This window comes from Scyliorhinus torazame, chromosome 1, assembly GCF_047496885.1.
Source record: "Scyliorhinus torazame isolate Kashiwa2021f chromosome 1, sScyTor2.1, whole genome shotgun sequence".
Classification (NCBI taxonomy): Eukaryota; Metazoa; Chordata; class Chondrichthyes; order Carcharhiniformes; family Scyliorhinidae; genus Scyliorhinus; species Scyliorhinus torazame.
In genome coordinates, this window is record NC_092707.1 from 414,009,514 (window position 1) to 414,035,943 (window position 26,430).

Here is a 26,430-nt window from a genome sequence, read left to right on the forward strand (position 1 = left end):
AGGCTGGAATGTGGATCGGAGACTTTTAAACAGGAACCTGTGCTCAGTGGTGTTAAACAGAGTGGAGAGGTGAAAGATTCTGAGGAGGGATAGACAGTGGCCATCACATTCACACAGATATCAGTTATGATGTTGATCAGTGGAGTGCCAGTGTTGTGGGTGAGAGTGAGGACTGATTGCAGGATCAGGAGCTGGGAGTGGGCAGGAGGTGGCTCCCAATTGCGAGCAGCAAGAGTCAGTCGAATGGATGGTTTGATTGTGGAGACAAAGAAATGGCTCCGTTGCTGAGAATGTGTGTGTGAAATGAGCATGGATTGTGTGGGGAGGAGTGGACAGACGGTCAGATCTAAGCACAGCTGTCTTTTCACATCCAGTCATGAATGATAGTGGGGAGTTGTGAAGGTTCCCGGACCAGACCCCAACTTTTGTTAGGATCCCGGACAGGAAACCCCAAACAATTTACAATTCATAAAACTGTGAGGAAAGGATATTTCACCCCAGGAGTGGTGAGTCTGACCAATAGGCATCTTTTATGGTAAAACAAACCACATTATGGTAATTTAAACACAGAATTAACCACATTGTAAGTGTGGTAGTCTGTGCAGAGGTATTACGGTACCTAGTAATGCTGGAACACCATTGGTAGATATTGTATGTTTCCTATTGGTCGAGCTGTATGGTAGCTCCGCCCTGCAAGGCGGGGTATAAGAGCCCGAGCCGCCCCAGTAGCCTTCACTCTGTACCTGAGCTGCTGGGGGAAACATCTCGCTTATTAAAGCCTTCAGTTGGACTACAACCTCGCTTTAGTGGTCATTGATCGTGCATCAGTGAGTAATTGTAAAGTCCCCATAGTCCCAGATGACCACAGGCTGCTTTCCCTTTGAGGGGGAGAGCTGACTGGTGGTGATTTAACCTGAGGGTCACCACACCTCAGGCGAGAGACAAGGTTGAGAAGGCGGGGCCTTCATGAATAACCGCAGACTGTACGGGAATTGAACCCACGCTGCTGGCCTCGCTCTGCATCACAAACCAGCTGTCTGGCCCATTGAGCTAACCCGGCCCCTTTAACCACATTGACAGCAAAGAAATAACTTTACATTTATCAGTGAAACAGTTCATTAATAAAAGGAAAAAAACTGACCTCGTGCTCTACACCTACCAATATATATATTCCAAATAAGCAACCCGCTACTGTTCAAAATCCACTCATAAATAAAGTTGACAATCAGGGTTACTCCGTGTTCTCTGTGCAGACCTTTGGCGAGAGAGGCCCTTTCAGGAACAACCTGAAAATCCTTCTGTCTTGTCAGACTCAAATCCTCTGACAAAACTGCGAAAACCACTGGCAGACCTGGCTCCTCCCATTAATTACATAATCTGTATCCCAATGTGATATCCCATGACCTGCCCAGCGAGGACTAAACACCATCCCTCACCAATTATCTGCACTCCAGTGACCTTCCAAATCAGTAACTATATCCCATTGGCCATCGCTCTGTAAACAAATAAATGGTTAAATTCAACCATGACCTCACATTGACTACTCCTGAATCACAGCTTTAAGAACAAAGAAAAGTACAGCACAGGACCGGCTCCTTCAGCTCCAAGTCTGCGCCGTCCATATTGCCCATCTACCTGAAAACCTTCTATACTTCCGGAGTACTTATCCCTCTATTCCCATCCAATTTATGGATTTGTCAAGGTGCCCCATAAACGTCACTTTCGTAGCTGCGTTCACCATCCCCTCCGACAGCGAGTTCCAGTCACCCACTACCCTCTGTCTAATAAAACTTCCCTTGCACATCTCCTCTAAGCTTTGCCCCTTGCACCTTAAACTTGTGTCCCCCAGTAATTGACTCTCCCACCCTGGGACAAAGCTTTTGCCTGTCTACTCTGTCCATGCCCCTCATAATATTGGAGACTTTTATCAGGATGCCCCTCAACCTCCCCCACTCTAGTGAGAACAAACCATGTTTCTCCAAACTCTCCTCATAGTTAATGCCCTCCATACCAGGCAACATCCTGGTAAACCTCTGCTATACCCTCTCCAAACCCTCCACATCCTTCTGGTAATGTGGCGACCAGAATTAAACATTGTATTCCAAGTAGCCTAACTAAAGTTCTATACAACTAGAGCATGACGTGCCAATTTTTATGCTCAATTGCCAGACCGACAAAGGCAAGCATTCCGTATGTCTTTTGACAACCTTCTCCACCTATTTTGCCACTTCCACTGACCTGTGTACCTGTACACCCAGATCCCTCTGCCTGTCAATATTCTCAAGGGTTCTGGCATTTACTGTATATTTCCCAAATATTTTAGACCTTCCAAAAAGCATAACCTCACATTTAGCCGGATTATAGTCAATCTGCCATCTCTCTGCGCAAGTCTCCAAACAATCTATATCCTGCCGTATCCTCTGACAGTCCTCATCGCTATCCACAATTCCACCAACCTTTATGTCATCTGCAAACTTATTAACACTGTCCTCCAAACAGCAAAGGTCCTCAGCAGGTACCCCTTCACCCTGGGGTGTCCCTCGAAGATGTCGGGGATGTCTGACTGCCCCAGGATGCAGCTGTCGTGCACACTCCCGGGGAAGTGTGCACACACGAGCACGATCTCCATGTGGTGGTCGCTCACAAGTTGGAGGTTCAGAGAGTGGAATCCCTTTCTGTTGATGAAGGGAACTCCGTGGTACCCGGTGTGTGCAAGTGAACATGTGTGCGATCTATTACCCCCTGGATCTGGGGCATCCCAGCGATGCCCCCGCTTCCCCCCCCCCCCCCCCCCGCCCCGTACAGCTGAGGCAGCAATGGGGCCGTGATTGGAGAACAGGATACACTCGGCTGGGGGGGTGAGGTGGGGGTGGGGGGTGATGTGAGGGTGGAGGGGTGAGGTGCGGGTGGGGGGGAGGTTGACTGTACACAGCAGCAGAATGATTCTGAGGATTCACTGTCAGGGAAAGTAATCATTCCGAGGGAAGCAGTGAGCAGGGTGGGGAGGGGATTAGGGATTTTCCGGCAACATTTCTGCAGCACCGGAGCACAGAGCAGAGAAGCAGAGGAGCTGGAATGTGAGAGGAGGGATTGGGAGATGTGTGGCTCCATGAGTGGGGACAGGGTGTGGGGAGAACCTGAGACTGGGAGGTGTAATCAGGAGCTGCCGTCCATCCAGACGCACATCACTCTGCTCACTGACGTTGCTATTCCTCTTCACATTCCCAGCGGCATTCCTGTTGTTCCCTCAGTTCCTATTTCTATTAATTTGTCTCTATCTTTTTTGGTCCATGACCTTTAATTTGAGCAGAAGTGAGGAACACAAGGGTGGGGCTGCTAGATATTACATAGATATTCCATAATAGTTAACCAGTTGTATTTGTTGCTTGTTTAATTAGTTATTTTTAATAAGAAGTAAATTATGTTTAAATTTACAAACCTGGTGACTGTAATTATTGGGCAGCTGAAGACCTCGGGTATTGTAAAATAAAAGTTAACATCAACCATGTTGTGACTCTGGGTCAAGTGGGGCTGGAATTGACCGCGCACTGGCCCAGGGTGTTGTAACAATATGTTTCAACTAATTGACATTTCACTCAGATACTTTTAAACATGAGCTGAGATGTGACTCATTTACACTTGCCAACCACTGCGCTCCAGTGCCGCCCATTGGCACCATTTCCCCTGTAGAATAAATTGTGAATCTTTGAAATTTAACATTCCTGTGTTTTTCTCGATGAGTACAAAATGAAAAACTTCAACAATGTGTCTCTTTTAAACAAGATTTAATCCTCAACAACCAAGCAACTGATTTTTAATTTACTCACACAAATATATTTTGCTTTATTTGAATGAATCAGCCCATCGTTTCAGTCTTAGAATCTGGGGAAAAATTCTCCGTTATCGGCGGAAAGTCCGCCGATCGGCGCAAAAAACAGCGCAAATCCGACTTGCGTCACGTGGGAAAAATGGGTCGATATGGGCTAGCAGCGACGTAACGGGATCCGCGCTTGCGCAGTGGTTCACGCTGTGCAGCGTCATACGCGCTGCACGGCGTGACAGCTCATAAGGCCGCGCTGCTCCCCCCCACCCGACCGGAACACCCGACCGCACCACCCGACTGGATGGCTGGCCGCCGCTCAGCCCCGAGGTTCGAGTCACGCGATGTGGAGGCGCTCCTGGACGCGGTGGAGCAGAGGAGGGACGCCCTGTATCCCGGGCACGGCCGCAGAGTTGCCCCACGCCACAGCCAGCGTCTGTGGAGGGAAGTGGCAGAGGCTGTCACCGCTGTGGCCCTGACACCACGGACAGGCACCCAGTGCCACAAGAAGGTGAACGACCTCGTCAGAGCAGGCAGGGTGAGCCTCCCCATATCCCCCCCTCCCCCATATCCCCCATATCCCCCATTTCCCCCCTCCCCCATACCCCCCTCCCCCATATCCCCCCTCCCCCATATCCCCCCTCCCCCATATCCCCCGTCCCCCATATCCCCCCCTCCCCCATATCCCCCCTCCCCCATATCCCCAAGTGAATCCAGCCCTAACCTTAACCTCTGCAATGCACGCGCAACCGATGGCGTGCATTCATATACCTGCCTAACAGTGTTGCCTTTTACCCCTGCCACCCCCCCCCCCCACAGGAGAAGCGCGCACACAACAATAGGGAGCATGTGAGGACTGGAGGAGGCCCCGCTGATGAGAGGCCACTGACCGAACACCAGGAAAGGGCCCTGGAACTGGCTGGCGGACCTGAGGACCGGGAGGTTGCTGATGCAGAGGTCGGGGGCGTACTAGCAAGTGAGCCACCGACAGCCCGTCCCCATATCCCCCCTCCCCTATATCCCCCTCCCCCGTATCACCTGATCACTGCCTGATGTCTAACCATGTATGCTTCATTGTGTATCGCAGGACCAAACGTCCAGGCACCCATCCCCGCAGATGCAGACAGCAGGATGCCCCTCGGAGACCACGGGAGATGGAGAGACCCGCACCCTCCAGCATGCGACGCCCGCAGGATGCCCCTCGCACACCATGGGAGACGGAGAGACCTGGAGCAACAGGGAGACGACACCCCCGTCACGTGCGGGAGCGACCACCCAGCGACGAGGGGGGCAGCCACAGGCCCCCGTCACATCCGAGCCAAGACACCACTACCCAGGACACCACTAGCCAGGACACCACTAACCAGGACACCACTACCCAGGACACCACTACCCGGGACACCACTACCCGGGACACCCCTACCCGGGACACCACTACCCGGGACACCACTATCCGGGACACCACTACCCAGGACACCACTACCCGGGACACCACTACCCGGGACACCACTACCCGGGACAGCAGTACCCGGGACAGCACTACCCAGGAAGACGAAATACCGGACAGTGACTCAGAGTGGATGGGTGGAGACGAACCCCCACCCCAAAGTGCCATGGACTCAGAGTGGGACGAAGAGCACGACACAACGCCACTGCTGTCACCAACACCCTCCACCATCGCAGAAACACTCACCACGGTTGGGCACTTTAGTGATGAGGCGTCTGGTACACTCACTGGTGCGCACAACACAGCTGTCCCGGTACAGCAGGTGGAGGTAGGAGCAGCAGAGGGACCGGGCGGTCGGAGGGCAGCCCAGGCCAAGCGAACATCTGCCGCCCAGATGGATCCCGGGTTCCTGCAGTTACCACACCCACACATAGATCCGATGCAACCACCGACCCGGAGACGAGCGAAGAGGGTGACGGGCGGCTTGCAGCAGTTGCGGTCGCAGGTGGAGGAGTCCACCCGCGTCCAGGAGCTGGGAGTGGTCCCGGTCATGCGTGCCACCCAGGCTGACACCGCACGGGTGGCGTCCGCGGTGGAGGCAATGGTTGCGACGGTGTCAGACATGGGGAACGGTTTGCGAGGCCTGGGGCCTTCCGTGCAGGCGGCGTCTGTGGCCCAGGAAATGGCTGCCCTCTCACAGGAGGCCATGGCCCAGTCTCTGCAGGCCATGGCCCAGTCTCAGCAGGCCATGGCCCAGTCTCTGCAGGCCATGGCCCAGTCTCAGCAGGCCATCGCTGAGGGCATCGGCGCCAGTGGCCATGTGCGAGCCGGCGTCGCACTGTCACAGACAGGGTTTGCCAACCCCCTGGGCTCCATGGCTGCAAACCTGCAGACCCCTGTCGATACCAGCACGGGCCTCCAGGACTGGCAGCGCCAGACGTCGGGGGGGCGTCGGATGGCCAGTCCGTTCGCATCCCCCACCCATGTAGAGGCCTGGGGGCCATCGGGCACCCCGAGGGAGGAGGAGGTGGTGAGGTCCGTCCCGGCTCCCTCTGTAGGGGAGGTCCCGGTACACCGCGACACCTCGGACTCCCCCCCTTCCGTCCCAGGTGCATCGGGTGGGCAACGGGCAGGACAGGTTGGCAGCTCGCCATCCCAGTCGCCCGGGCCGCAGCCTGGCCCATCTAGGCCAGGACGCCCCAGGAAACGGCCGCCAAAGGGATTCCGTGTCAGAGGGCAGGAATCACAGGAGTCCACCTCCAGTTCTGCTGTACCGTCTGGGGAACCACGTAGACGTAGTCAAAGGGCCCGTAAGGCCAAACAATTAGACACTGAATAAGTTGGCACGGTTGCAGGACACAGATGAGTTTTCGGGGCTAGGGCACGTGCATGAACTCCTTTGGTTATTAAAGTCAATGTTACACCTACCGAAGCTGCCTTTGTGCTCTGTCCAAAGTGTGCGGGGGTGTCATGTACGTTGAGCGCAAGTGTGTGTGTGAGGGGTGGTCTTACCTCAGCCCCAGGTGAGTCTGCCCCTTCCCCCTGGACCGCCATCAACATCCCCCGGGCAGAGGACGGGACTGTGCGCTGCAGTGTCACAGCCGCATGCAGGGATGGTCCGGGTGGATGGTGGTACTGTGGCCATGGGTCAGACATAGTCCAACGATGTAGAGCCAGGAGCTCACCGCAGGGCGGGTTGTCATCATCCTCCATGGCCTGCGATAGGCACGCGTCCACCTGCAACTGTGTGAGCCCGGCCCGTTGTGCCGCAGGTGGATCGGCAATGGGGGGGGGGGGGGTGTGCATGCGGGTGGGGTGGGTGGGGTTGGGGAGGGGGGTGAGGGTGCTGGGTGGGTGGATGGGTGGGGGGTGTGGGTGGTCGGCTGTTGCCATGGTGTGCGGTCTGTGGCCATACTACCCGATTCCCACGCCCATCTAGTCAGTGAAGCGGGCGTCTATCAGTCTGTCCCGTGCCCGCTGGGCCAGCTGGTAACGGTGGACAGCCACCCGCCTGTGTCTACCCCGTCTGCCCTGACCATTGCCCCCATCCCCCTCATCTGGGGAGGACTGCACCTCTTCCTGCTGCTCCTCCACTCCGCCCTCCTCTGCCTGCGGCACATCGCCCCTCTGTTGGGCTATGTTGTGCAGGACGCAGCACACCACAATAATGCGGCCGACCCTATCTGACCGATACTGGAGGGCGCCCCCAGAGAGGTCCAGGCACCTGAAACGCATCTTCAGCACGCCAAAGCACCTCTCTATCACTCCACTTGTCGCTACATGGGCATCATTGTAGCGGTTCTCCACCTCATTGCGTGGCCTCCGATTAGGCGCATCAGCCACGATCGCAATGGGTAGCCCCTGTCACCCAGCAACCAGCCCCTCAGCCGGGGATGGCGTCCCTCGTACATGCCGGGGATGGATGACCGCGACAACACGAATGAGTCGTGTACACTGCCTGGGTGACGGGCGCAGACGTGCAGGATCATCATGCGGTGGTCGCAGACCACCTGTACGTTCATCGAATAGGTCCCCTTTCTATTAGTGAACACGGCCCTGTTATCTGCAGGTGGCCGCACGGCGACGTGCATCCCATCGATCGCGCCCTGGACCATGGGGAACCCGGCCACGGCAGAGAAGCCCACGGCCCGGGCATCTTGGCTGGCCCAGTCCACGGGGAAGCGAATGTAGCGGTGCGCCATGGCATATAGGGCATCTGTCACTGCCCGGATGCACCGGTGCACCGATGTCTGCGATATGCCGGACAGGTCCCCACTCGGTGCCTGGAATGACCCCGTTGCATAAAAGTTCAGGGCCACCGTAACCTTGACGGACACGGGGAGAGGGTGTCCCCCACCAGTGCCACGCGCTGACAGGTGTGCCAGCAGGTGGCAGATGTGTGCCACGGTTTCCCGGCTCATCCGGAGTCTCCTTCTGCATTCCCGGTCCGTGAGGTCCTGGTATGACTGCCTGGGCCGGGACACACGGGGCGCCCTCGGGTGCCTCCGTTGCCGTGGGGCCGCGACGTCCTCCTCCCCCTCCTCGTCCTGTCGGTCAGGTGTCCCTTCAGCCTGGGCGGCTGCCGCCTGCCCCTCTGCAGCAGCCTGCGCCGCCTCTCTGGCACGCTCCTCCTCCTCCTCCTCCTCATCCAGGGCAACATAGACATGAGCGGCAGCCGCCACGGCGCCCAACATCGCTGGATGATCTGAAAACATGACGGCCTGGTGGGGGGGAGGGGAACGACGACATGTCATCATTGCCCATAACCCCTCCTCCCCCCAGCCATGTGGCATGGACCGCATGGGTCCAACTGTTGGAGGCTGGCACCTGGCAAGGTGGACCAACTCACTTGCCCTCCCATCCCCCTCCCCGGCACGGACCCCCCTCCCCGGCACGGACCCCCCCATCCCCCTCCCCGGCACGGACCCCCCCCAACCGCCATCCCGGCACGGACCCCCACATACCCCTCCCCAGCACGGACCCACACCGCATCCCCCTCCCCAGCACGGACCCCCCCCATCCCCCTCCCCGGCATGGATCCCCCCCCAACCTCCATGCCGGCACGGACCCCCCCCCCCAACCTCCACCCCGGCACGGACCCCCCCATCCCCCTCCCCGGCACGGACCCCCCCCCCCAACCTCCACCCCGGCACGGACCCCCCTATCCCCCTCCCCGGCACGGACCCCCCACCCAACCTCCACCCCGGCACGGACACCCCGCCCAACCTCCACCCCGGCACGGACCCCCCCATCCCCCTCCCCGGCACGGACCCCCCCCACCAACCTCCACCCCGGCACGGACCCCCCATCCCCCTCCCCAGCACGGACCCCCCCCCCATCCCCCTCCCCAGCACGGAACCCCCCCCCCATCCCCCTCCCCGGCACGGACACCCCCCGTCCAACCTCCACCCCGGCAAGGACCCCCCCATCCCCCTCCCCGGCACGGACCCCCCCCCCCCAACCGCCACCCCGGCACGGACCCCCCCAACCCCCTCCCCAGCACGGACCCCCCCAACATCCCCCTCCCCAGCACGGAACCCCCCCCAACCCCCTCCCCAACACGGACCCCCCCCCATCCCCCTCCCCAGCACGGAACCCCCCATCCCCCTCCCCAGCACGGATCCCCCCCCATCCCCCTCCCCGGCACGGACCCCCCCCACCCAACCTCCACCCTGGCACGGACCCCCCCATCCCCCTCCCCGGCACGGACCCCCCGGCAAACTCCACCCCGGCACGGACCCCCCATCCCCCTCCCCGGCACGGACCCCCCCCCCCCAACCTCCACCCCGGCACGGACCCCCCCATCCCCCTCCCGGCACGGACCCCCCCCCAACCTCCACCCCGGCACGGACCCCCCCATCCCCCTCCCCAGCACGGACCCCCCCTCCCCAGCACGGACCCCCCCCCAACCTCCACACCGGCACGGACCCCCCCCCAACCTCCACCCCGGCACGGAACCCCCCCCCAATCTCCACCCCGGCACGGACCCCCCCATCCCCCTCCCCGGCACGGACCCCCCCCCAACCTCCACCCCGGCACGGAACCCCCCATCCCCCTCCCCAGCACGGACCCCCCCCCCCCCATCCCCCTCCCCGGCACGGACCCCCTCCCGGCACTCCCCCGGAGCCCAGCCTACTCTAACCACCACCCCCCCCCCCCGCCGCACACACAAGCCGAGACACACCTCTCCTCACGCAATCAGTCTGCGGCCACGCCATTTCCTGCCCAGAGCCAACTCCCCAGGTCATCACTCACCTCCTCGCTGGTCGGCGTGACCTGGAGCACAGGGTCACGCCGATGAAAAGGAGGTTTAATTTACATCGACGTGAACGGTCATCACGTCGACGGGACTTCGGCCCATCCGGAAGGGAGAATATCGGCAGGCCGAAAATCGGCTGCCTTGCGCAGACCCGTGACATTCTCCGTGGCAGCGGCGACATTAACGCCCCGCCGACTTTTCTTCCTTCGGAGACTTCGGCAACCGGCGGGGGCGGGATTCACGGCGGCCAACGGCCATTCTCCGACCCGCTGATGAGAATGACGCCCCTGGTTCTCGCTTTTTAACACCGAACATTCCCTTTAAACACTTTGGAACCTTCAGACTGGTGTATAACTTGTTGATATTTTTTTCTTAAAGGTGCGAATGCTCCAGTCCTTATCCAGTCTCCGAGTCTGGAACGTGTCCCAGAGGGTCAGACTGCACGGTTACACTGCACCATGCGGAACGCCGCAGTGACACACACCGATGTTCACTGGAACCGGGAGCTGCCAGGGAAAGATACGGAGAGGGTTTTAACACATGATATAAAGAACAACACACGATGGAGTCCAGGTTTCACTGAGCGTTTCCATCCTTCCCGAGACACGTCCAATAAAACCTTCATCCTGACAATCAGCAACGTGCAGCCCAGTGACACTGCCGTCTATTACTGCTCCGTGTGGGGAGACATCAGTGGGAATGGATCACAGCTGAATGTAACCAGTAAGTACAGTTTCCATGAGTCTCATGTGGTTTTACTCACAGATAGAATCTTCTTGAACTTATCTTCGAGAACCTTAATTCTTTGACTCCTTTGTTTACTCGGGTTTTTGCCAATGTGGTGCCTCGAGCTGTTTTGTTTTATATTCATGCTTTATTGACAATATGCCATCCCTAACTGCCCTGGAGAAGGTGGTGGTGAGCTGCCTTCTTGAACCGCTGCACTCCATGTGGTGTAGGTACTGCTGTTAGGGAGGGAGTTCCAGGATTGTGACCCAGCGACAGTGAAGGGACGGCGATACATGTTGTTACGACACCCTGGGCCAGCGCACGGTCAGTTCCAGCCCCACAGATCCCAGAGTCCCAACATAAGTGAATTAACCAGTAATTTGTGTATTTTCCTCAGATCTTTGACCCTTGACTTCTCCAATGAGTTACAGGCACCAGATTTGAAAGTAAAACATTTGAACTGTTTCTTTATAAAAAGAGTAAAAGATGAACATATAATGGAAATAATGTAACACTGATCTACTAGTCTGACTATTCCCCAAACACCGTCCCTCCCTCCACCCACATGCACACAAGACAGACACACAGGGGGGAAGGGAAAGGATCAAAATGATGGGGATTAAACTGGGTGTGAGATATTTGAGGATCTTTGCTGCTGAGGTTGAGGTCTTTGTAGGCAGTGATCTCTTCAGAATGCGAGGTGTTGAACCATCGGATGGTTTGGAACCTCAAGCTGGGCCATTCAGGCCGGATTCTCACGCTATGGGATCCCCTCTGGAGACAGGCTTCAACTTGTGTTGAGCTGAGCGTTACCCACGGAAGATGCACTTCAAACCTGCTGAGTTTCTGATATGTGGTCAGCTTCAGCAGACTCACCAACAACTTGTCTCAGTTACACAGAATATTAGAGCAGCATTTTCCTGAGGCCTTTGAGAGGTCTGGTACTTTTAATGGGAGAGGAACCGGAAAGATCCCCCTCCCCAGCTCTGTATTCAGGTTTTGAGTACTCACTAACTGCTCTGTGTACCTGAAGGGGGTTCAAGCTGAGATTTGAGAGAGAATCCCCCTCTTCTGGGGGAGAGATTCAAGAGGATTCTGCTCAGCTCTGCAGTTTGGAAAAATCTGGGTTGGCCGGCACCGATTCGTCCTCCAACACGGCCGGAGACTTCTCCGCCCACACTCTCCTTGGCATTCCGTGGGCCACAACAGTTTTACGTGTTTCTGTAACATGGCCAACATGCATTGTCCCCCAGTCTCTAACTGAGACAGAATCTGAGGGTTTAGTTAAGAAGGAGGTGGTTTTGGTGGTTGAACAGGTTTGAAGTCCCCACCATGGGTGGTTAACAGACTGCCCCTGGTACTTCCCTCCAACTTGGTCGACACTCCTTGGCACCTTCTCAATACCTGACTCTGTCTGTCCCTCACAACTCACTGTGTGAACCTGTCTACATAACACTCTCAGACAGAACATTCCAGATCCTAACCACTCGCTGTGTGAATCTGCCTCCACCACACTCTCAGACAGAACATTCTGGATCCTAACCACTCGCTGTGTGAATCTGTCTCCACCACACTCTCAGACAGAACATTCCGGATCCTAACCACTCGCTGTGTGAATCTATCTCCACCACACTCACAGACAGAACATTCCAGATCCTAACCACTCGCTGTGTGAATCTGCCTTCAGCACACTCTAAGACAGAACATTCCAGATCCTAACCACTCGCTGTGTGAATCTGTCTCCACCACACTCTCAGACAGAACATTCCCGATCCTAACCACTCGCTGTGTGAATCTGTCTCCTCCACATTCTCAGACAGTACATTCCGGATCCTAACCACTCGCTGTGTGAATCTGTCTCCACCACACTCTCAGACAGTACATTCCAGATCCTAACCACTGGACCTAATTACTGCTCAGTGTGGGGAAGGGTCGATGGGAGTGGAAGCCGGCTGAATGTAACCAGTAAGTAGAGTTTTCATTCCAATTACCCACAGAAATAACCTCTTCCAGATGAGTGAATTGGAGATGGGTTTGTGATGATGAAGAGCTAGGAGGTGATGTAAAGTGATCTTACTGATGTGTTCACTGTGGGGAAGAAGCTGAGCTCAGCTTCAGCAATTCCCCAAAGTTCCACATCTCTGGCTTTATCCTGAGGGGGTGTCTGGGGAGGTTAGTGCCGTGTGGCTGTTTACTGAGCTGCAGAGAAACTTTGTCTTAGCCGAGTCCGAATGTTGGACAGACATTTGGAGAGAGTGGAAAGAACATTGGGATCAATGGGGGAGGTGGAGAGACTGATCTGAGTGATGGTGAAGTTGGGAATGTTGACCAGGTTTCTGAGGGTGAAATGAGGATGAGGAGGGAGCCAGGGATGGTGCCCTGGGGACACAGCAGAGGCAATCATTCAGACACTGGAGGAGAAATCCTTTGGTGCTGATATAATGTGGATGATGTGAGCAGCAGGAGTGGGACCGTGAGAGAGCAGTGCCAGGGGCTGGAATGTGGATCGGAGACTTTTAAACAGGAACCTGTGCTCAGTGGTGTTAAACAGAGCGGAGAGGTGAAAGATTCTGAGGAGGGATAGACAGTGGCCATCACATTCACACAGATATCAGTTATGATGTTGATCAGTGGAGTGCCAGTGTTGTGGGTGAGAGTGAAGACTGATTGCAGGATCAGGAGCTGGGAGTGGGCAGGAGGTGGCTCCCAATTGCAAGAAGCAAGAGTCAGTCGAATGGATGGTTTGATTGTGGAGACAAAGAAATGGCTCCGTTGCTGAGAATGTGTGTGTGAAATGAGCATGGATTGTGTGGGGAGGAGTGGACAGACGGTCAGATCTAAGCACAGCTGTCTTTTCACATCCAGTCATGAATGATGGTGGGGAGTTGTGACGGTCCCGGACCAGACCCCAACTTTTGTTAGGATCCCGGACAGGAAACCCCAAACAATTTACAATTCATAAAACTGTGAGGAAAGGATATTTCACCCCAGGAGTGGTGAGTCTGACCAATAGGCATCTTTTATGGTAAAACAAATCTTATTTCAAACATCCCAATGTGATATCCCATGACCTGCCCAGCGAGGACTAAACACCATCCCTCACCAATTATCTACACTCCAGTGACCTTCCAAAACAGAAACTATATCCCATTGTCCATCTCTCTGTAAACAAATAAATGGTTAAATTCAACGATGACCTCACATTGACTACTCCTCAATCGCAGCTTTAAGAACAAAGAAAAGTACAGCACAGGACCGGGTCCTTCAGCTCCAAGCCTGCGCCGTCCATATTGCCCATCTAACTGAAAACCTTCTATACTTCCGGAGTACTTATCCCTCTATTCCCATCCTATTTATGGATTTGTCAAGGTGCCCCATAAACTTCACTTTCGTAGCTGAGTTCACCATCTCCTCCGACAGCGAGTTCCAGGCACCCGCTACCCTCTGTGTAAAAAAACTTCCCTTGCACATCGCCTCTAAACTTTGCCCCTTGCACCTTAAACCTGTGTCCCCCAGTAATTCACTCTCCCACCCTGGGACAAAGCTTTTGCCTGTCTACGCTGTCCATGCCCCTCATAATTTTGGAGACTTTTATCAGCATATCCCTCAAACTCCGCCGCTCTCGTGAGAACAAACCATGTTTCTCCAACCTCTCCTCATAGTTAATGCCCTCCATACCAGGCAACATCCTGGTAAACCTCTGCTATACCCTCTCCAAACCCTCCACATCCTTCTAGTCGTGTGGTGTCCAGAATTAAACACTGTATTCCAAGTGGCCTAACTAAGGTTCTATACAACTAGAGCATGATGTGCCAATTTTTATGCTCAATTGCTGGACCGATGAAGGCAAGCAGTCCGTATGACATTTTGACAACCTTCTTCACCTGTTTTGCCACTTCCACTGACCTGTGTACCTGTACACCCAGATCCCTCTGCCTGTCAATATTCTCAAGGGCTCTGGCGTTTAATGTATATTTCCCAAATATTTTAGACCTTCCAAAAAGCATAACCTCACATTTAGCCGGATTATAGTCAATCTGCCATCTCTCTGCGCAAGTCTCCAAACGATCTATATCCTGCCGTATCCTCTGACAGTCCTCATCGCTATCCACAATTCCACCAACCTTTATGTCATCTGCAAACTTATTAACACTGTCCTCCAAACAGCAAAGGTCCTCAGCAGGTACCCCTTCACCTGGGGTGTCCCTCGAAGATGTCGGGGATGTCTAACTGCCCCAGGATGCAGCTGTCGTGCACACTCCTGGGGAAGTGTGCACACACGAGCACGATCTCCATGTGGTGGTCGCTCACAAGTTGGAGGTTCAGAGAGTGGAATCCCTTTTTGTTGGTGATGGGAACTCCGTGGTACCCCGGTGTGTGCAAGTGAACATGTGTGCGATCTATTCCCCCCTGGATCTGGGGCATCCCAGCAATGCCCCCCCCTCCCCCCCCCCCCCCCCCGCCGTACAGCTGAGGCAGCTGTGGGACCGTGATTGGAGAATGGGATACACTCAGTTTGGGGGTGAGGTTGGGAGGGGTGGGTGCATGAGGGGTGAGGTTGGGGGTGAGTTGGGGGTGGGGGAAGGCTGACTGTACACAGCAGCAGAATGATTATGAGGATTCACTGTCAGGGAAAGTGATCATTCCGAGGGAAGCAGTGAGCAGGATGGGGAGGGGATTAGGGATTTTCCGGCAACATTTCTGGTGCACCGAGCACAGAGCAGAGAAGCAGAGGAGCTGGAATGTGAGAGGAGGGATTGGGAGATGTGTGGCTCCGTGAGTGGGGACAGGGTGTGGGGAGAGCCTGAGACTGGGAGGTGTAATCAGGAGCTGCCGTCCATCCAGACGCACATCACTCTGCCCACTGACGTTGCTATTCCTCTTCACATTCCCAGTGGCATTCCTGTTGTTCCCTCAGTTCCTATTTCTATTATTTGGTCTCTATCTTTTTTGGTCCATGACCTTTAATTTGAGCAGGAGTGAGGAACACAAGGGTGGGGGTGCTAGATATTACATAGATATTCCATAATAGAATCATAGAATCATAGAAGTTTACAGCATGGAAATAGTTAACCAGTTGTATTTGTTGCTTGTTTAATTAGTTATTTTTAATAAGAAGTTAATTATGTTTAAATTTACAAACCTGATGACTGTAATTATTGGGCAGCTGAAGACCTCGGGTATTGTAAAATAAAAGTTAACATCAACCATGTTGTGACTCCGGGTCAAGTGGGGCTGGAATTGACCGCGCACTGGCCCAGGGAGTTGTAACAATATGTTTCAACTAATTGACATTTAACTCAGATACTTTTAAACATGAGCTGATGTGTGACTTGCTCAAAGCGAGACAGATACCGGCTGTCTACAAACAGAAGGAATATCTTCAAGCCGTGCTCCTTTCTTTCAATTCAACAGGAGCTTTGGGAGCCTCTAATTCGGGGTAATTCTCCATGGCAACGTTTCAGCCAATCAGAGTTTACTTTCTTTTTTAATAATCTTTATTGTCACAAATAGGCTTACATTAACACTGTAATGAAGTTACTGTAAAAAGCCCCTAGTCGCCACATTCCAGCACCTGTTCGGGTACACAGAGGGAGAATTCAGAATGTTCAAATTACCTAACAACGCGTCTTTCGGGACTTGTGGGAGGAAACCGGAGCGCCCGGAGGAAATCCACGCAGACACGGGGAGAATGCGCAGACTCCGACAGACAGTGACCCAAGCCGGGAATGAAACCTGGGACCCGAGAGCAGTGAAGCAACAGTGCCAACCACTGCTCTACAGTGCCGCCCATTGCCACCATTTCCCCTGTAGAATAAATTGTGATTCTTTATAATTTAACATTCCTGTGTTTTTCTCGATGAGTACAAAATGAAAAAATTGAACAATGTTTCTCTATTTGACAAGATTCAATCCTCAACAACCAAGCAACTGATTTTTAATTTACTCACACAAATATATTTTACTTTATTTGAATGAATCAGTCCATCGGTTCAGTCTTAGAATCTGGTTCTCGCTTTTTAACACCGGACATTCCCTTTAAACACTTTGGAACCTTCAAACTGGTGTTTAACTTGTTGATATTTTTCTCTTAAAGGTGCGAATACTCCAGTCCTTATCCAGTCTCCGAGTCTGGAACGTGTCCCAGAGGGTCAGACTGCACGGTTACACTGCACCATGCGGAACGCCGCAGTGACACACACCGATGTTCACTGGAACCGGGAGCTGCCAGGGAAAGATACGGAGAGGGTTTTAACACATGATATAAAGAACAGCACACAACGGAGTCCAGGTTTCACTGAGCGTTTCCATCCTTCCCGAGACACGTCCAATGAAACCTTCATCCTGACAATCAGCAACGTGCAGCCCAATGACACTGCCGTCTATTACTGCTCCGTGTGGGGAGATATCAGTGGGAATGGATCACAGCTGTGTGTAACCAGTAAGTACAGTTTCCATGATTCTCATGTGGTTTTACTCAGATAGAATCTTCTTGAAGTTATCTTCCTGAACTTAAATTCTTTGACTCCTTTGTTTGCTCGGGTTTTTGCCAATGTGGTGCCTCGAGCTGTTTTGTTTTATATTCATACTTTATTGGCAAGATGCCATCCCTAACTGCCCTGGAGAAGGTGGTGGTGAGCTGCCTCTTGACCCGCTGCACTCCATGTGGTGTAGGTACTGCTGTTAGGGAGGGAGTTCCAGGATTGTGACCCAGCGTCAGTGAACGGACGGCGATACATTTTGCTACGACACCCTGGGCCAGCGCACGGTCAGTTCCAGCCACACAGATCCCAGAGTCCCAACATAAGTGAATTAACCAGTAATTTGTGTATTTTCCTCAGATCTTTGACCCTTGACTTCTCCAATGAGTTACAGGCACCAGATTTGAAAGTAAAACATTAGAACTGTTTCTTTATAAAAAGAGTAAAAGGTGAACAGATAATGGAAATAATGTAACACTGATCTACTTGTCTAACTATTCCCCAAACACCGTCCCACCCGCCACTCACATGCACACAAGACAGACACACAGGGGGAAGGGAAATAATCAAAATGATGGGGATTAAACTGGGTGTGAGATATTTGAGGATCTTTGCTGCTGAGGTTGAGGCCTTTGTAGGCAGTGATAGAACATAGAACATAGAACAATACAGCGCAATACAGGCCCTTCGGCCCACGATGTTGCACCAAAACAAAAGCCATCTAACCTACACTATACCATTATCATCCATATGTTTATCCAATAAACTTTTAAATGCCCTCAATGTTGGCGAGTTCACTACTGTAGCAGGTAGGGCATTCCACAGCCTCACTACTCTTTGCATAAAGAACCTACCTCTGACCTCTGTCCTATATCTATTACCCCTCAGTTTAAAGCTATGTCCCCTCGTGCCAGCCATTTCCATCCGCAGGAGAAGGCTCTCACTGTCCACCCTATCCAACCCCCTGATCATTTTGTATGCCTCTATTAAGTCTCCTCTTAACCTTCTACTCTCCAACGAAAACAACCTCAAGTCCATCAGCCTTTCGTCATCAGATTTTCCCTCCATACCAGGCAACATCCTGGTAAATCTCCTCTGCACCCGCTCCAAAGCCTCCACGTCCTTCCTATAATGCGGTGACCAGAACTGCACGCAATACTCCAAATGCGGCCGTACCAGAGTTCTGTACAGCTGCAACATGACCTCCTGACTCCGGAACTCAATCCCTCTACCAATAAAGGCCAACACTCCATAGGCCTTCTTCACCACCCTATCAACCTGGGTGGCAACTTTCAGGGATCTATGTACATGGACACCTAGATCCCTCTGCTCATCCACACTTTCAAGTACTTTACCATTAGCCAAATATTCCACATTCCTGTTATTCCTTCCAAAGTGAATCACCTCACACTTCTCTACATTAAACTCCATTTGCCACCTCTCAGCCCAGCTCTGCAGCTTATCTATATCCCTCTGTAACCTGCTACATCCTTCCACACTATCGACAACACCACCGACTTTAGTATCGTCTGCAAATTTACTCACCCACCCTTCTGCGCCTTCCTCTAGGTCATTGATAAAAATGACAAACAGCAACGGCCCCAGAACAGATCCTTGTGGTACTCCACTTGTGACTGAACTCCATTCTGAACATTTCCCATCAACAACCACCCTCTGTCTTCTTTCAGCTCGCCAATTTCTGATCCACATCTCTAAATCACCCTCAATCCCCAGCCTCCGTATTTTCTGCAATAGCCTACTGTAGGGAACCTTATCAAACGCTCTGCTGAAATCCATATACACCACATCAACTGGTCTACCCTCGTCTACCTGTTCAGTCACCTTCTCAAAGAACTCAATAAGGTTTGTGAGGCATGACCTACCCTTCACAAAGCCATGCTGACTATCCCTGATCATATTATTCCTATCTAGATGATTATAAATCTTGTCTCTTATAATCCCCTCCAAGACTTTACCCACTACAGACGTGAAGCTCACCGGTCTATAGTTGCCGGGGTTGTCTCTGCTCCCCTTTTTGAACAAAGGGACCACATTTGCTATCCTCCAGTCCTCTGGCACTATTCCTGTAGCCAATGATGACATAAAAATCAAAGCCAATGGTCCAGCAATCTCTTCCCTGGCCTCCCAGAGAATCCTAGGATAAATCCCATCAGGTCCCGGGGACTTATCTATTTTCAGCCTGTCCAGAATTGCCAACACCTCTTCCCTACGTACCTCAATGCCATCTAATCTATTTACCTGGAGCTCAGCATTCTCCTCCACAACATTGTCTTTTTCCGGAGTGAATACTGACGAAAGATATTCATTTAGTATCTCGCCTATCTCTTCAGACTCTACACATAACTTCCCATCCCTGTCCTTGACTGGTCCTACTCTTTCCCTAGTCATTCGCTTATTCCTGACATACCAAAAGAAAGGTTTTGGGTTTTCCTTGATCCTTCCTGCCAAATACTTCTCATGTCCCCTCCTTGCTCGTCTTAGCTCTCTCTTTAGATCCTTCCTCGCTACCTTGTAACTATCCATCGCCCCAACTGAAACTTCACACCTCATCTTCACATAGGCCTCCTTCTTCCTCTTAGCAAGAGATTCCACTTCTTTGGTAAACCACGGTTCCCTCGCTCGGCACCTTCCTCCCTGCCTGACCGGTACATACTTATCAAGAACACGCAGTAGCTGATCCTTGAACAAGCTCCACTTATCCAGTGTGTCCAACACTTGCAGCCTACTTCTCCACCTTATCCCCCCCAAGTCACGTCTAATGGCATCATAATTTCCCTTCCCCCAGCTATAACTCTTGCCCTGCGGTGTATACTTATCCCTTTCCATCCTTCACGTAAACGTCACCGAATTGTGGTCACTGTCCCCAAAGTGCTCACCTACCTCCAAATCCAACACCTGGCCTGGTTCATTACCCAAAACCAAATCCAACGTGGCCTCGCCTCTTGTTGGCCTGTCAACATATTGTGTCAGGAAACCCTCCTGCACACACTGTTCAAAAAATGACCCATCTAATGTACTCAAACTATCTCTTTTCCAGTCAATATTTGGAAAGTTAAAGTCTCCCATAATAACTACCCTGTTACTTTCGCTCTTATCCTGGATCATCCTCGCCATCCTTTCCTCTACATCCCTAGAACTATTTGGAGGCCTATAGAAGACTCCCAACAGTGTGACCTCTCCTTTCATGTTTCTAACCTCAGCCCATACTACCTCGGAAGATGAGTCCCCATCTAGCATCCTCTCCGCCACCTTTAATACTGCTCTTGACTAGCAGCGCCACACCTCCCCCTCTTTTGCCTCCTTCTCTGAGCTTACTAAAACACCTAAACCCCGGAACCTGCAACATCCATTCGTGTCCCTGCTCTATCCATGTCTCCGAAATGGCCACAACTTCAAATTCACAGGTACCAACCCATGCTGCCAGTTCCCCTACCTTATTTCGTATACTCCTGGCATTGAGGTAGACACACTTCAAACCACCTACCTGAACACTGGCCCCCTTCTGCGACGTCAAATCTGTGCTCCTGACCTCTATACTCTCATTCTCCCTTACCCTAAAACTACAATCCAGGTTACCATGCCCCTGCTGCATTAGATTAAACCCCCCCCAAAGAGCACTAACAAATCTCCCCCCCAGGATATTTGTGCCCCTCAGGTTCAGATGTAGACCATCCTGTCTGTAGAGGTCCCACCTTCCCCAGAAAGAGCCCCAGTTATCCAGAAATCTGAATCCCTCCCGCCTGCACCATCCCTGTAGCCACGTGTTTAATTGCTCTCTCTCCCTATTCCTCATCTCACTATCACGTGGCACGGGCAACAACCCAGAGATAACAACTCTGTTTGTTCTAGTTCTGAGCTTCCATCCTAGCTCCCTGAAAGCCTGCCTGACATCCTTATCCCCTTTCCTACCTATGTCGTTAGTGCCAATGTGGACCACGACTTGGGGCTGCTCCCCCTCCCCCTTAAGGACCCGGAATACACGATCTGAGACATCACGTACCCTTGCACCTGGGAGGCAACATACCAAACGTGAGTCTCTCACGCTCCCACAAAATCTCCTATCTGTGCCCCTGACTATCGAGTCCCCAATTACTAATGCTCTGCTCCTCTCCCCCCTTCCCTTCTGAGCAACAGGGACAGACTCCGTGCCAGAGGCCCGTACCCCATGGCTTACCCCTGGTAAGTCGTCCCCCCCACAAGTATCCAAAGCGGTATACTTGTTTCTCAGGGGAACGACCGCAGGGGATCCCTGCACTGACTGCTTTTTCCCAGTCCCTCTTACAGTTACCCATCTATCTCCAATCTTTGGTGTAACTAATTCCCTGAAGCTGCTATCTATGACCCCCTCTGCCTCCCGAATGATCCGAAGTTCTTCCAACTCCAGCTCCAGTTCCCTAACTCGGTCTTGGAGGAGCTGGAGATGGCAGCACTTCCTGCAGGTAAAATCAGCAGGGACACTAACGGCATCCCTCACCTCAAACATCCTGCAGGAGGAACATTGCACTCCCGTCCCTGCCATTCCTCTAACTTTCTACCAATATCTGGCTAACAACTAAATTAAATTTTAAAAACAAAAAAAATATTAATAACAATAATAAAATATGGTACTTACCTCACACCAATGGGTTTTATTATTATGTTAGAGGAGGAGGGCGGGTGGGAGACACTACACGTGTAGTGTCTCGGGTTTCCTCTCCGCCAGAATTTATTGGTGAGGGTCTTCCCAGAAGTCTGCGGGTCGACTTCCTGTTCCCACCTTAAACACTAAAATTTAAAAAAATAAAAATAAAAAATAAAAATTTAAAGGAGAGTCTTACCTCCCAGAAATCACTTCCGCACTGGGTAAGTCTCTCCTTTAAATTTTTATTTTTTATTTTTATTTTTTTCGGGGGGCTGAAATGGACTAGCCTGCTCCGCTCCTGCTGAAATCGACTGGGCCTGCAAGGTAAGTAAGTAGTTAATCAGTACTTACCTCACCCAGGCAGCGACCTTTTGAACGGTCCCCTCTGCCTCGCAGCTCCCGCGCTTTTTCAAATTCCCGCGCTGTTTCTAAGGTCCCGGCTCTCTCTCCCGAACTAAACAGCTGACCTGCAAGGTAAGTAAGTAGTTAATCAGTGTGCAAGGTATTGAACCATCGGTTAGCTTGGACCCTCAAGCTGGACCATTCAGGCCGGATTCTCAGGCTGTGGGATCCCCTCTGGGGACAGGCTTCAACTTGTGTTGAGCTGAGCCTTACCCACAGACAGGGAACTTCAAACCTGCTGAGTTTCTGATATGTGGTCAGCTTCAGCAGACTCACCAACAACTTGTCTCAGTTACACAGAATATTAGAGCAGCATTTTCCTGAGGCCTTTGAGAGGCCTGGTACTTTTAATGGAAGAGGAACCGGAAAGATCCCCCTCCCCAGCTCTGTATTCAGGTTTTGAGTACTCACTAACTGCTCTGTGTACCTCAAGGGGGTTCAAGCTGAGATTTGAGAGAGAATCCCCCTCTTCTGGGGGAGAGATTCAAGAGGATTCTGCTCAGCTCTGCAGTTTGGAAAAATCTGGGTTGGCCGGCACCGATTCGTCCTCCAACACGGCCGGAGACTTCTCCGCTCACACTCTCCTTGGCATTCCGTGGGCCACAACAGTTTTACGTGTTTCTGTAACATGGCCAACATGCATTGTCCCCCAGTCTCTAACTGAGACAGAATCTGAGGGTTTAGTTGAGAAGGAGGTGGTTTTGGTGGTTGAACAGGTTTGAAGTCCCCACCATGGGTGGTTAACAGGCTGCCCCTGGTACTTCCCTCCAACTTGGTCAACACTCCTTGGCACCTTCTCAATACCTGACTCTGTCTGTCCCTCACCACTCGCTGTGCGAAACTGTCTACATCACACTCTCAAACAGTACATTCCAGATCCTAACCACTTACTGTGTAAATCTGTCTCCACCACACTCTCAGACAGAACATTCCAGATCTTTACCGCTCGCTGTGTGAATCTGTCTCCACCACACTCACAGACAGTACATTCCAGATCCTAACCACTCGCTGTGTAAATCTGTCTCCACCACACTCTCAGACAGAACATTCCAGATCTTTACCGCTCGCTGTGTGAATCTGCCTCCACCACACTCTCAGACAGAACATTCCTGATACTAACCACTTGCTGTGTGAATCTGCCTCCACCACACTCACAGACAGAACATTCCAGATCCTAACCACTCGCTGTGTGAATCTGCCTCCACCACACTCTCAGGCAGAACATTCCGGATCCTAACCACTCGCTGTGTAAATCTGTCTCCACCACACTCACAGACAGAACATTCCGGATCCTAACCACTCGCTGTGTGAATCTGCCTCCACCACACTCTCAGGCAGAACATTCCGGATCCTAACCACTCGCTGTGTGAATCTGTCTCCACCACACTCTCAGACAGAACATTCCAGATCCTAACCACTCACTGCATGAATCTGCCTCCACCACACTCTCAGGCAGAACATTCCGGATCCTAACCACTCGCTGTGTGAATCTGCCTCCACCACACTCACAGACAGTACATTCCAGATCCTAACCACTCACTGCATGAATCTGCCTCCACCACACTCACAGACAGAACATTCCAGATCCTAACCACTCGCTGTGTGAATCTGCCTCCACCACACTCTCAGGCAGAACATTCCGGATCCTAACCACTCGCTGTGTGAATCTGTCTCCACCACACTCTCAGACAGAACATTCCAGATCCTAACCACTCGCTGTGTGAATCTGTCTCCACCGCACTCTCAGGCAGAACATTCCGGATCCTAACCACTCGCTGTGTGAATCTGTCTCCACCACACTCTCAGGCAGAACATTCCAGATCCTAACCACTCGCTGTGTGAATCTGCCTCCACCACACTCACAGACAGTACATTCCAGATCCTAACCACTCACTGCATGAATCTGCCTCCACCACACTCACAGACAGAACATTCCAGATCCTAACCACTCGCTGTGTGAATCTGCCTCCACCACACTCTCAGGCAGAACATTCCGGATCCTAACCACTCGCTGTGTGAATCTGTCTCCACCACACTCTCAGACAGAACATTCCAGATCCTAACCACTCGCTGTGTGAATCTGTCTCCACCGCACTCTCAGGCAGAACATTCCGGATCCTAACCACTCGCTGTGTGAATCTGTCTCCAACACACTCTCAGACAGAACATTCCAGATCCTAACCACTCGCTGTGTGAATCTGTCTCCACCGCACTCTCAGGCAGAACATTCCGGATCCTAACCACTCGCTGTGTGAATCTGCCTCCACCACACTCTCAGGCAGAACATTCCGGATCCTAACCACTCGCTGTGTGAATCTGTCTCCACCACACTCACAGACAGAACATTCCGGATCCTAACCACTCGCTGTGTGAATCTGCCTCCACCACACTCTCAGACAGAACATTCCGGATCCTAACCACTCGCTGTGTGAATCTGTCTCCACCACACTCACAGACAGAACATTCCAGATCCTAACCACTCGCTGTGTGAATCTGCCTCCACCACACTCTCAGGCAGAACATTCCGGATCCTAACCACTCGCTGTGTGAATCTGTCTCCACCACACTCTCAGACAGAACATTCCGGATCCTAACCACTCGCTGTGTGAATCTGCCTCCACCGCACTCTCAGGCAGAACATTCCGGATCCTAACCACTCGCTGTGTGAATCTGTCTCCACCACACTCTCAGACAGAACATTCCAGATCCTAACCACTCGCTGTGTGAATCTGTCTCCACCACACTCACAGACAGTACATTCCGGATCCTAACCACTCGCTGTGTGAATCTGTCTCCACCGCACTCTCAGGCAGAACATTCCGGATCCTAACCACTCGCTGTGTGAATCTATCTCCACCACACTCTCAGACAGAACATTCCAGATCCTAACCACTCGCTGTGTGAATCTGTCTCCACCACACTCTCAGACAGTACATTCCGAATCCTAACCACTCGCTGTGTGAAGAAGTTTTTTCTTCATTTCGCATTTGCCTTTTTTGCAAATTATTTTTTTGCCCTCTGTCTCAATCTATTCAGAAAGGGGAACAGTTTCTCCCTGTCTGCTCTGGTCAGAACTGCTGTGATTTTGAACATCTCGATCAAATCTCCTCTGATCCTTCTTCCCTCCAAGGAGAATGGTCCAACTTCTCCAATATATCCCCGGAACTGAAGTTCCTCATCCCTGGATCCGTTGTTTTGAATCTTTGCTGCTCTCTCTCCGATACCTTCACATCCTTCCGAATGTGCGATACCCAGAACTGGATGTAATATTCTGATTGAGGCTGAACTAATATCTGAAGCTGAATATACTGAAGCTGCCGTGTGTGTAACATTCTGATACTTTACAGAACAATCATCCGACCAGAATCCCGGGACAGCAGATGCGATTGTTTTAAGCACGGGTATAATCCTGGCCTTTGTTGTCTTGTTCTGCTTCGCTCTGCTCACACGTTATCTTGTAAAAAAGAGGTTGCACTCTGCAAAGAACTCCACACAAGGGTAAATATGACTCGTCTTGTGTCTGATACTGTTACTGCACAGGGTGATTATTTTGTAACTTGCTGCTTTTAGTGAGGAGCCACATTCTCCTTGCAGCCTATCATTCAAGTGTGTGACCTGCTACTGTTGAGACCAACACATGTGCCAGTGCTTGACTGGTGCCAGTCATCTCCAACTGTCCTGGCATCACAACCACCCCAGTATTGACCAACAGGCACCTAACTGCTGCTGCTGAGAGCCAGGATGGTTATAACAGTTGAAGCACTAAACCTCGCCCTTCGGACATTCGTGCTGGATAATTGCCCCCCTCGCCCTGCGTGCTGGTTCAGTGCCCGTGTCTCGCTGGCTGCACAGTCCCTCATGGTGGTTAGAACAAACAAGTGTTCATGTGCTCTGTCCAAACAGCCCATGTCGGCCTTTATCCTCCCCACAAGGAAATAGTTCTAATCATATTCACACTATGTTCCCAAATCTCTTCAGCGTTCTTTTTCAACACCTCCCTCTCCAATCTAATCTCAAATGATGACATTATTTCTGCCTCACCCACTAGTCTGGGTGAATCCCACATCCTCCCGACTCTGTGTCAAGATATTTATCTGCCCTATTCTAGTCTCTTCCATAAGCTTGTATCCAGAGCTCCTCAATCTTCAC

At 52.3% G+C, this 26,430-nt stretch overlaps 1 protein-coding gene across 1 annotated transcript in view; it reads left to right on the top strand.

The window, feature by feature from the left end:
• The window catches only part of LOC140424809 (basement membrane-specific heparan sulfate proteoglycan core protein-like), a 70,518-nt gene that overhangs the window by 37,439 nt on the left and 6,649 nt on the right, over positions 1-26,430 (top strand). The window contains exons 5-7 of the mRNA XM_072508290.1: positions 10,405-10,749; positions 16,853-17,197; positions 25,629-25,779. Of these exons, the coding sequence (XP_072364391.1) occupies positions 10,405-10,749; positions 16,853-17,197; positions 25,629-25,779 (841 nt within the window). The remainder of the gene's footprint in view (positions 1-10,404; positions 10,750-16,852; positions 17,198-25,628; positions 25,780-26,430) is intronic.